The 12,331-nt window shown below is 37.6% G+C and overlaps 1 protein-coding gene across 3 annotated transcripts in view; it reads left to right on the forward strand.

Moving 5' to 3' along the window:
* ENPP1 (ectonucleotide pyrophosphatase/phosphodiesterase 1) overlaps positions 1-12,331 on the forward strand; it is a 54,431-nt gene extending 42,100 nt beyond the window's left edge. For all 3 annotated transcript variants that reach the window (XM_027632330.1, XM_027632335.1, XM_027632342.1), the window contains 9 exons: positions 1,513-1,600; positions 3,454-3,629; positions 4,136-4,187; positions 5,216-5,370; positions 6,671-6,806; positions 7,775-7,855; positions 8,843-8,975; positions 9,694-9,850; positions 10,671-12,331. In XM_027632330.1, coding sequence (XP_027488131.1) covers positions 1,513-1,600; positions 3,454-3,629; positions 4,136-4,187; positions 5,216-5,370; positions 6,671-6,806; positions 7,775-7,855; positions 8,843-8,975; positions 9,694-9,850; positions 10,671-10,838 — 1,146 coding nt within the window. In that variant the 3' untranslated portion in view covers positions 10,839-12,331. The remainder of the gene's footprint in view (positions 1-1,512; positions 1,601-3,453; positions 3,630-4,135; positions 4,188-5,215; positions 5,371-6,670; positions 6,807-7,774; positions 7,856-8,842; positions 8,976-9,693; positions 9,851-10,670) is intronic.

The raw sequence follows: 12,331 nt of genomic DNA on the forward strand, positions 1-12,331 counted from the left end.
AACACATCTATAAAGAGAGAAAATTGTTGAAAACAGGTTTTATGAAAAGACCTACATAGTCCATGTAACACAGAGATTTCTCTTAAAAACCTTCTTTTCCTGTGTTGTAGAATTATATGGTGTTGGCATTAAACTGTTTTTAAGAAAACAACCATAAAACATGTTAGCCAAAACAGTGTTAATTTTGTATCAGTTTACCCTTCCAGACCTATTCTTCTTCCCTGATTTGACAATGGAAAACCTGTTGATAGTGTATCTAGTAATGGGTTTCAACCAGCAAGGCCATGTGATGCCAAATGACAGTTTAACATATTGTCTCTCTCTGATACAGTTGAACTGTGTAAATTTTTTCAGTATGCTTATTCAAATGTTTTGCTGACACTTGGGATTGTCAGTTCATAGCATCCCTAACAGGTCTTAAGACATATATAATTTGTCCTTATTGTGGCTAACATTATAACAGCATAGATTTTATACTCTGTAATTACCAAAATCAAGAGAAAGGAGGTAGCATGTCCTTACCTCACCTAGTTCAAATTAGGCTTGTTGAGTAAATTATTAGCCTACAGATTTTAGTATCAATAGTTGCAGAATGACACCCTGCATTATGCTTTAATCTTGAAAAAAGCTGGTAGAGTTGAGTTTTTAACTTCTGTGAAATCTGAGACAATTGCATTTTTTGCAAAAAGCTTAGAGATCTTACCCAGGGAGATGCTATAGAGAGTAAAGCATCCATCACTCATTCAGTATCTTGATGCCACAGATGGGTATAATCTGTTTCATTTCACTAAAAAATAAACTGAATATCTCAGGATAAGTTTTAAAATAATATTTTTGGCAGCAGTTGAGTTAAGCATTTGTTGCCATTCTCTCCTTGTTCTTATTCACACAGCAAACCCTACTGTATGCTAGTGTAAGCTTTACATGGCTGCAGTGTCAAGTAGATTGGCGAATTAAACCAGAAGGAAAAGAGCCAGCAGGAAAAGAACCAGAAAAGTTTTTGAGCTGGCTGTGTTCCTGGATCAGGTCCAGTACAGCTCAGGAAATGGTGCAAGAACAGCTGCAAACCAGGCGTAGAAGCCTATGACCTTTTCATTGCTTAAACCACTTAAAACATTGCTACCAACAGATGTTTTTATAGCCTTAAGTTAAAAGCTTCCAAATTGTTTACAGGACATGAAATGTGATGGTTATTTTGGATCAACATTTCCATTAAATCTCTTACAGCATTTAAGAAAATGCTTCAAAAGCAGAGAAGAGCAAGGGTCTTCATAAATGGCTAAAGGCAATGAAACAGAATTGCGTTTCCTAATACTCTTTTACTACTTTTAAAAGTTATTCTTATACATCTACTTGTTTAAAAGAAAAACTTATGCTTTTGACTTGATCTGACCTATGTTGGTAAAGTAAAGATTAAGTTCTTGGAAGAAAATGCTCTCTGATTATGAAGATACTTTCCATTTCAACTTGTCTTAAACGGAATTCCACTATACTTTTCTCTGTAAATCCTAGGCTATCTTTATTGGTTTTGGACCAGGATTCAAGTTTCGTACTCAAGTTGATCCATTTGAAAACATTGAAGTATATAATTTATTGTGTGGTAAGTACAATGGATGAGGGTCATTTTTGTTCAGTAAAATGTGGTATCTTTTGGGTATTGTAAATCTTTTAGTAACAGATTTTAAGTGTCCTTAGAAACTCGTCCTTAAGACTTGCTGCTGATTTTCACAAATAAAAAGCTGTTGTTTTTCTGAGAAAGGTCTATCTCTAAATGACTAACAGCAGTTTAGAATCTCCTGGTCAGGTCACCTTGTATGTCTCTTTCCCATTGATCTGTGTATTCCTCTGGCTGCTCCAGAGCTGACACTTTGACTCACCACTACTAAAACTGGCTACTTCACAATCTCTCTACCATCAAGAAGAAGGGATATTTCTCTCTCATATCTCACTAGAGGCTTTATCAGATTAATCACTCAGGTGACCTTATTCAGGCAGAACAAGCAGAGTAATGGGTATGGGTGCAGCAACCAGGCAGCTCATTTCCAGAAAGCCTACATCAGTCACACCTTCTTTTTATGCAGGTTCCTTGTATTTTGTCATGTGTTTTCTTCTTTTTCACTTTACCATATTTTTAATTTTAGTTCCTTAATTTAAACAGGTTTTTAATTCAGATAAAATTTAGATTTTTCTTTTTTTTTTACTTGTTTCATGTAAAAAACCCTTCTCAAATTCCTCATTTATGTGTCACTTGTTTAATTTCTGTATTGTATCTTTTAATACTAGCTTTGAATGTTTTCCTGCTCATTCTCATTGTCTAATACAACAGGTGTTTCAAATATGTGGATTTTTTGGTGTTCTGATGGACTGCAAGTGTTTTGTTAGTCTGTAGTCCCAAGATTCGCCTTGGAATCTTGCTCTAGAGCTAGTTGTCTCTGCAATACTCAGGTTTCCAGTTTCTGCCCTGTCTATGGTGTCACTCTAGAATTCATGACTCGGTGCTATTCCATGCAGTCTGTTTCTGTATCTGAGGATCTCAAACTGTCCGCTCCATATACAGATGTTCTTCACTTTATTTTCTAACACCATGCAGACCACACTGCGCCAGAGAAGTGGTGTTTTTTTTCTGAAAATTAGATGTGTTGCGACCCCCTTTTTTTCCCTTCAACAGTAACAATGTTACTGTTACTCCTTGTTGCTTTGTCCCTTCTTCATTATGTTTCTCCAAAAGTCTATCACTACATCTACTGCTTTCTGTTCGTTTCTGTTCATTTATTCCCCTTGAGGAATACTACTATTTCCTGTCTACTTCCCTCTCTTGTTAGAACCTGTACTGCATCTATGAGAGACAAAGAATTACCAAAGGGTTTGATCCAGAAAACGCTTAATGGGAGCATGGCAAATGCTTGAGATCAGTGGCAATATTCAAGTATACTGTATTTAAACTGTGTGTTTAAATTGTTTGCTGGAATAGGAAACAAGCATGTCTCTCTCAGCCTTGTATGCTTTTCTGTCTTCTCATATCATGGTTGATATTGAAATACCATCTTGTGCCCCCCTGAGCTGTTCTGTGTATGCTGTATGGAAGGGGTAGAGTGCTTACACTGAAGTGAGTTCAGTGACAGATCAGATGTTTTAAGCGCACTCATTGATGTTTAGATTTCCTCCATTCTGTACAGAAAGCATTACAAGAATAGGATGTATAAAAGGCAGCATGTAAACTTTCTGATATAAAATTAACTGAGGGAACTTCACCTTATAAACAGACTAATACTGTCCTGAACCCTTATTAAAAACATGCATGGTCCCTTTTAAAGAGGTTACATTGCTTTCCTTGTTAGGTGTTATGAGCAGCAAGAAGTGCAGCTTTATTGACTCATCCATACTTCTAAGCACAATACAATCAACTATTACAATCTTTCTCCTTCTGCTAATATCACTTGAATTCTTTCATAGATTTGCTTGATTTGAAACCAGCCCCAAACAATGGAACTCATGGACGCCTAAACCATCTATTAAGGAACCCTGTTTATAACCCCCACCATCCCAAAGAAACAAACCATCCTTCTGAATGCTCTGTGGTGGGACAAAGAGCCTTTTCAGTGAGCCCTGGCTGCTCCTGCAGGACAGCAGTAAGTACTGAAACAGTGAAAGTCGTGGAGGCAGAAGTCTGTGTTGTATTCAAAGAGTAAGCTCTGCCTTCACCAGATATGTTTCACAGTCCTTTACTATTCATTTCAAAATCAAATCTTGCTTGGGGTTAGCAGGTGCTAGCCTGTATTTGTGTATTAATTTTTGCAGTTTGCTTACACATTCACCTTTGAAGAGCATGGAAAAATGTCACAGAAGCTTGATGGGGAAAGCATTCAGTTCTTACTCACTTCACTGAGTTATGTTGAAATTTCTGTTCTGTGTTTGACCTGTGGTTTTCAAGTTTGTAGATGCAGACAAATGCAAACCCCATTTGTTTCTGCAAATTCCCTGTTGCTCCTCTTCAGTACATGTCAGTGAGTTCTGTATACGTGTGACTTGCAAGACGTCATGCAGTTACATGCAGTACTTTAAGTGTAATACCAACTCAAGGTATGCTTTGTAGAATACTTTGTAGAATCTCACTGCTTTTACTTTATAATTATAGGATTTGCCAATAAGGGATTTTAATCAGCGTTTAAATCTCACTGAAGCAGAAGGTAAGAACTTTAGATGATAATAATATAAGTTAAAAATTTAACAAAAAATTTATTAACCATCAAATATTTTGTATTTTTAAACTTCTGAGGAACTCTTATGTAAATGATGTAAAAATTCTTTGAAATAGCCATTGGATCTATAGTCCTGTCTGGAGAATTTGTGGATGCCCCATCCCTGGAAGTGTTCAAGGCCAGGCTGGATGAGGCTTTGAACAACTTGTTCTAGTGAAGGGTGTCCCCGCCCTTGACAACAGGGTTGGAACTAGATGATTTTTATGGTCTCTTCCAACCCAAACCATTCTATGGTTCCAATGTTTTTGAATGCAGTCCTACTGAACAATTTGTTCTCAAATAAATGTGTGTCCTTATACATGTGTCTTTATGGCATATGTATAATCTGATACTTTTGACTTTTCCAGCATTGAAGTAATGAGCATTCCAGAATGGGAAGCTAAAGTGGTGTAAGTGGAAATACCTGATAAGAAATCAATGCAAATACTGATATCATAGTGGCAGCATACTTTTAATGAAAATACATTTGAAAATCCAGCCAGCTTCACTGTATTGTTTGTTTAGATCACTGTATTTCTTAGTCCTTTAAATGTCACTTTTACATATGACTTTATGGTTTCTACTAAAGTAGTAACTTCAAATCACCAGAATTGGTTTCTCTCTCATCTAAATGTTACATAGAAGCAGATCTCACATTATATATTTAAATTGAAACAGAAAGTCAACAAAGACTTTAACTTTGCAACTCAGATGAACCTCCTATTTTAGATGGCAAAATGTTTTGGTTTAAATATAAACTTTATTTGTGCAGCCTAAGTTTAAATGATTACATTATACTGGCTTTGTCATTTTTACCTTAGCACAGAAACTGTGCCTTTGATATAAGAATGAAATTTTTTTGTTCCATTACTGTGATTTCTGTTTGTTTGGCAATTTAAAATTAAAGGTGTATAAAAGATGAAGATACTTAACAACCAGTATTAACTGAAAAGTAATAAGCACTATTTCTGTTGCAGTTAAGAAGACAGAGAAACTTACTTTACCCTACGGACGGCCCAGGGTTCTGCAGAAAAGACATAATTACTGCCTCCTTTACCATTCCCGCTATGTGAGTGGATACAGCAAGGACTACAGGATGTCTCTGTGGAGTGCGTACACTGTTAGCAAAGATGTAAGTATATGAAGAAAGGTTTGTAGCAACCTTGAGAAGTAAAATGCTTGAATGTCAGTAATTCCTGAATGCTCCTTAGATTCGTGTGTGCTATGAGTCACCATGGTGGTGGAGTCACCATCCCTGGAGGTGGTCAAGAAATGACTGGATGTGACACTTAGTGCCATGGTGTGGTTGACAAGGTGGTGATTGGTCAAAAGTTGGACTTGATGATCCTAGAGATGTTTTCCAGCCTCAATGATTCTGTAATATTACCTCCCAGGGAACTAAGTCAAACCACATGAGATATAAAGAGGAACTTCATGAGAGTTTTTCTTCACTTCACTATGCTGATAAGGATTGGCTTTGACTCTTTTTCATTTCTTAGAGTGTAACAGTTTTGCCTCCAGACTGAGCAGATCCACCAGGAAGTGAGGAGTCCATTGGCATTGATATAGAACCCCTATGAGTCTGCACTGGCTTACTACTTGGCGGTATACGTCTGCTATAGCAGTCTGTCAGTGCTATCCTGAAACTGTCGTCTCAACATAGGTTTCCTGGTCTTAGTGTTTGTAATGTGGCCAGATCCTTTTGAAAAAGTAATCTCTGGACTGTCTTGAACTGTTCATGCCCTGATATGATCCTTCTCTCACAATATAATCCTACCTGGGGAAAAAAAGAGGTGGAAATAAATCAGGTCTTTGCTGTCCTGAAACCTATGCTAAGATACACCTGTTCATGCAGAGCACTGATCTGGTGAATGGAAGTTTTTTCAACTTGGCCTTTCCTATTCAGAGGAAAATTAGAAGCCATATGATGCTTAGAAGGAATTAGGATAGTAGAGGATGCTTTTAAGTTTGATTATAGGTTTTAAATAATGACTGTTATAATTAAATTTAGCTAAACTCTGTCAAGGTTTGCTTGATCCTAAATATTTTGAGGTTAGTGTCATGAAGCAACCAGTTACTGTAACAAGTGGCCCACACATCTGCTTGTGTCTCTGATTTCTAGCCTGAATGAACAAGTACATTTACTGTAAATCAGATGTCTAATGGACACCTCTAGATTCTCTTTTGGAAGATGTTATTCTCAATTTGGCTAAAATCCTGCAGTTCTGTTCACTTCAATTCCAAGATATATGAAGTCAGTGGAAGGGCTTGTTTTCCGCTGACAGAAGAGGAAAAATTCTTGAGTTTTGCTTAAGTCCCTTCACGCTGTTAAAGGCAGTTGCAGCTAAATATTTAGAGTTCTGCAGTCACTCATAACAAGAGAATTATTGTAAGTCATCTTTTAACAATGATACTTTCTTCTTGTTCAATAGGACAAATGGGTTTCTGCTACAGAAAATACCTCCAGCTGTTTACACAAAGATGTTCGTATTTCACAGAACCATAACCAGACATGTTTGTTTTATAACAATCATCCTCACCTCACTTACAGTTTTCTTACTCCTCCAAGTAAGTAGTTTGCCTTCATTATATGGCTTATCTCGTTTAAATAATTTGTAATGTAGCAGATTTAGTGTTTTGTAGATATTCTTGATAACGAATCAGAGTATGAAGCAGTAGTTGCTGGATTGTTGCAGTTCACTTCAGCATATGAGAAAGAAAAACATTTTAAGCACTTAAGCATCCAATGGATTGTCCAAGGTTACTTAGTACTTCCCAGAAGTTTTGAAACTTATCAGGTTTCTAAACTGGTGTCTCATAGAAGAAATTGGAAGGAACATGTAAAGATCGAGTAAAGTCTAGCAAGCCAGTAAATTGCAAATTCACTTAGTATGACAGGTGTTAGTTAGAACTACCCAAAGTAAAATGTGGGGGTGTTTCATAAAGTAAAAAACTGCCTTGATAAGTTTATTTTCTGTTTGAAATATACTGTTATGTGCCATATGTGGTCATTAGTGTAGAAATTCAGCATTGGTCTGAGGAACATAGTTCTGATTCTCAAATATATTACAAAATACTTAGGTCTTTAGAAGTGGATAAATTGTTTGTGAACTGTCACTGATGTGATTTGGAAGCCTTTTCTCTTTACCATGTAGAGTACCAAGTAGTAGGTTATTTAAACATCTGCGTCAAACGTAATTTGCAGAGTTCCAGTAGAGTTCCTATCTTTAGGCATAGATTCTGCAGTCAGGGTGGTTGGTCTGGTGATTGTGAATTTTATTCCCTTCCCCACAATTCAGAAACCTATTCGGATATTTTTAAATCCCACAAAAATTCACCAACTGTATATCTCAGAAGTGAAATTGCTGCTGCTACTAAGATAATTTATTTTAGGTGGAATCCAGTATGTACTGAAGTTAGCACTTAGACCCACATCAGGTTTGGAAAGTGAAGTTAGGTCAGCTCCATCTTAATGTTTTGAGAATGCAAGTTTCAAGTAACAAATCCAAGTAATTAATTGCCTTTTTCTGCTTCAGATTTTATGACAGATGCAAAGAACCTTCACTATGATGCTTTGCTTACCAGCAACATTGTGCCAATGTATCCTGCATTTAAAGGTATTTTATTTGTATGCACATTTTATGTGCACAGTTGAATATAAGAAAAACTGCTGATTTTTTTGATTACTTCCAAGCCATGCAAATGTTCTCTGGTTAAGCTGCCTCTGTTAAATGAGACTTCTTGCGACTGTATACCTCAGTGAAAAGTTCCTTGAAGTAGGATTATCATCCTTGTTAAAAAGGCCCACTGTCGTGAGCTAATGATTCCTAATCAACTGGCTCATTACATGGGAACACAGTGTGTCTCCATTTGATCTCGAACATTTTTTTGCGTTTTCCTATGCACCTAAGCAGGGGTTTATATCAAATCTGTTCTAGAGAATCCAGATACCATATGTAGTTACGGGAGTTATATTAAGTTGCATTTTATGCTCTCAGTTACTAAGGAAACGCGAAAATATTCATGTCTCTAGTAGAAAAGTTATGAAGACCTGGGCTTTCCTGGGAGAGAAGGAACACGAGATGGCTGGCTGAGAGAGAGAAAGCATTATCCTGGGGTGAAAAAGAAGGCACTTCTGGACAAAAGAGATATTCTGTTTTGTAATGGAATATTGTTCAACTGTTAATTGTAATTCAAAATATTATATAGGTTAGATACTTACCAGCTTATAGGCGTGGGTGTACAAGCTAGCCAAGCCAGCTTGATAGTGAGGCAAGACACAGGTGGGCATGGTCTTCTCTGGCCTTTCCTCCTCTAGTCTCTCCATGATTTGGTTTCCAAGGAAAAAGCCAAGGCCACAAGGGAGCAGCACCACTATACCTCAGTCAGGTTTGTGGGTAGGGTGACTGTGAAACCACAACACCAGGAGATACTGCAGTCCATGCTGCTGCCCAGTTAGATACAACCTTCATAAACTAAACACCTATAGAATTTATTATTTTCCTAGCTTATATGTCAGTTTACACTCCACTGAATACTCTGTGGGGTTGTATTAGCAGCTTCTATCTTGGAGATTATTTCACTCTTCTATTACTGTGTTTCAGTGTTATGGAACTACTTCCATCAATACCTGCTACCTGAACATGCTGCAGCCAGGAATGGTGTCAATGTAGTCAGTGGTCCTGTGTTTGATTATGATTCTGATGGGCTCTATGATACCCCAGAAAAGTTGAAAAGGTGAGAACATTTCCCATTCTAATCCTATGTTTCTTCCTTCCATTAGTGGTCTGAAAGTATCAAAAGTGGTCTAACAAGTATCTCTCTTTTGAAAGAAATCTTGTGGAGATGGGCCCTTGTCAGGTTATATCAGTTCAGAGAGACAGACAAATGGCTCTAAGCAGATGCAGAAAAGTAAAGCTAAAAAAGAAGCAACAAGTACAAAAAGAAAATGCACCTCCAAAATGTGTCATCCTAAAACCTGAAGGTGAAGTGTAAGAGAAGCTGTTTCATGTACAAGAATGTCTGCGAGCCTGAAAACTTAGGACATTGCCTCTAGGAGAGGATGAGGCAAGGACTTATCCCTAGTGGCATGGTTGACACTTCCTGAGCTGGCAGTGTTCCACTACAAGTTGTGAGTTATGCTACTTAGCAAAATTGGTTCAAGCCAGCAGGCGGATGGGCTTGAGCTGAACTCTTCATCAGCTCTTCAGTTTTACACATTTTTATGACAAATCAGTTTGTCATATCTCATCAAACTTGTTACTTAAATCAGCCTACAAGACAAACTTGATTTGCAGAATAGTAATATGGAGTTTTCCTTCCAGATCTAACCTTTCTTTGGGAAAAATAGGTGAATTGCTAAAATTGATATGCCAGAATACAGCTGATTGCTGTCATTTGTTCTTTGTGCAAGTATGATTTGGTGGATTTAGAGAAAGATCTTTTTGTTTTTCAGATACCCTGGTAATTCAGAAGTTCTAGTTCCATCCCACTTCTTCATTGTGCTGACTAGCTGTAAAAATACTTCTGAAACTCCTCTAGAGTGTGAAGGGTCTCTAGATGCCTTGTCTTTCATTGTACCTCACAGAGAAGACAACAGTGAAAGCTGTGCAGTAAGTAGTCTCTTCAGTCCCCCTGAACATCTGAAGTCAAGCTTGAGCTTGTTTTGGTTGCATATGGTGATTAACTACTTAAAGCCTGTAAGAATGGTACAGCCTATCATGATCATCTTGAGAGAGAAGACAATATTTTTGTAGACAGAATGATGTTAAAGTCTCTGTGTATGATCAGATGTGAAAATAAAAGTTCCCTGGTCAACGAGCAAAACTTTGAGCTAGCAGGGTGAAGTCAGAGTATACTGAGACCATCAGTGTGATATATACATAGACTTCTGTAATACAACTATCCAGTCAACAGCTGAGAAGGATAGAGAGCTTCTAGGGGGAGTCACCCACAACGAAAGGTCAGTGCAAAGGCATATGCATTCCCAGAAGAAAACACAGATGTTCCTGAAGAGTACTGGTTGCTTCTAGTTCAGGTACCTCGGTATTGTGATGGGAACGTGCATAGCTCCACTCCATATACACGAGAAAAGAAGTGTGGAAAGTGTATAGACCTATCCTGCAGCAAGGGGTTACAGAAGTCACTACTCAAGTCAGGCACAACTCTCAGAAATGGCTTTATCAAAGAGATGGTGGATAGATCTGGTGTAGCTGCAAGTTTTGTATACTTGAGGAAGTAACAGCAAGTACTGAATTCAGACAAGCTTCTAAATTTTTATAATCCTGCACACTCTGTTTGTTAGACGTTTGCCAACAGTTACTGCTTTCTGTCTTTATAAAACATCAACATTTCTTTTGTTAATAGTTTAAATGTATATCAGGAAAAATTTTTACAACCCTTTTTTTTTTTTTTCCTCCTCTGTCCCAATAGGATGGCAAGTCTGAGTCCATGTGGGTTGAAGAGAGAATGAAATTTCATACAGCTCGGATCAGAGATATAGAATTAATTACGGGACTTAGCTTCTATCAAGACAGAAACCAGCCAGTATCTGAGATTTTACAGTTAAAAACGTATTTACCAACTTTTGAGTCAGTTTGATTTTTCCTATGGAATGTTATTATCCATTTCACAACTGATTTGTAAATAGACTGTTTTTAATTAATGAAAACATTTTTTTTTAAAATAAGCTGGAACATTTATTGAGAACTCTTGACCAAAATGCCAGTAGGGAGGAGAGTGGGTGCCATATTTGTATCTCAGGGACTCCTGATGGACTATGCTTGTGACATAGGATGGCAGCTCCTGTCATTACCACTTGGATGTGGTAGAGCCTTGTCCATTATTATGCTAACAGCGTTTGGTCATCATAGTCTGAGACATGAACACAAATGTTATCTTTGATATGCACTGGAGAGGGAGAAATTCATAAAGCATGGGTTATGATCAATATGCTACTTTAAAAATACAGATGATTAGCAAATACAGTTCTGGTAAAGAACTACATTCTTTGTGACCATTGAAATCTGAACAACAGCACTTCTCATTGCAGTTTTCCTTGAAACGTGAATTACAGTCTGAGTTTTGGGTCTCATAAAATAATGCAGCATTATGGTGCAAGAAGCTGTAGTTTGGTTAGTAAGACCGGTAACTAAAACTTCCACTGCACGGAAAAGACTCCTGGCTACAGGAATTCTGTGGGCTGGGAAGCCTTGGCGTGTCGGTGCCCTCTGGTGGCTCCAACACCAGCGGCGAATTAGATGCACAATTTGCATGTTGTACGTGCATCCTCAGAACGGTATAGGATGCATCAAGTCACCTGTAAACGAAAAGAAATTGATTCAGGGATATTTCTGAGCTCCTAGAAATAATTATCTTATTTCAAACTGAACTTGAATTTGATTAAAAGATTTCACTTTATTGAAGCAAAGATGTGTTTCTTAGTTTGGTACATGATTTTGTCAGCTGTGGTTTTGAAATCGCATTTTTGAATGCGGAGACGATGTCAGAGATGCAAACTCTGAAGAACCATGTAATGAGCTTTCTTGGAAACTTTCAGGCTACACAAACAGCTGCTACAGGCACTCAGGAGTGTAGGAATTCCCTGCTTTTCCAGTACACATGCTATTACCTTTGTAATTCTCCCACTCTCTAAATGACCCAACATTGACTCTGTTATGTATGAAATTTGGCATAGTCAATTACACATTTGTGTTCTCACTTAAAAAGAAGAAAACACAGCACGCACAAGTATGTCAGAAGAAGGAAGAGCCTGTGACTGAGCAGAGAGACATTTTACCTTACAGCTTGGTCAGGGCATGTTGGAGGCTGGATTCAGAGCCTGCTGAAGTCAGAGGAAGCTTTTCCATTAACTTCAGTTTGAGTGGGCTGAAATTCTGGGACCATTTTTCTTTTAACCAAATATATTTTCTTGATCTTATGTTATGAGTATGATTTTCTTTTTCCTAAAATAGTTTCACTGTGTGAAATCCAAATGTGTTGTAGCAACCTCACATTATGATAGGACTGTGACAGCATTATTCAATGTAACTGCTTTGTAACATTGCCTGTGACCAATAAAACTGTCAGAAGTA

Source organism: Corapipo altera, unplaced genomic scaffold (assembly GCF_003945725.1).
Source record: "Corapipo altera isolate COAL_440 unplaced genomic scaffold, ASM394572v1 2b, whole genome shotgun sequence".
NCBI classification, from domain to species: domain Eukaryota; kingdom Metazoa; phylum Chordata; class Aves; order Passeriformes; family Pipridae; genus Corapipo; species Corapipo altera.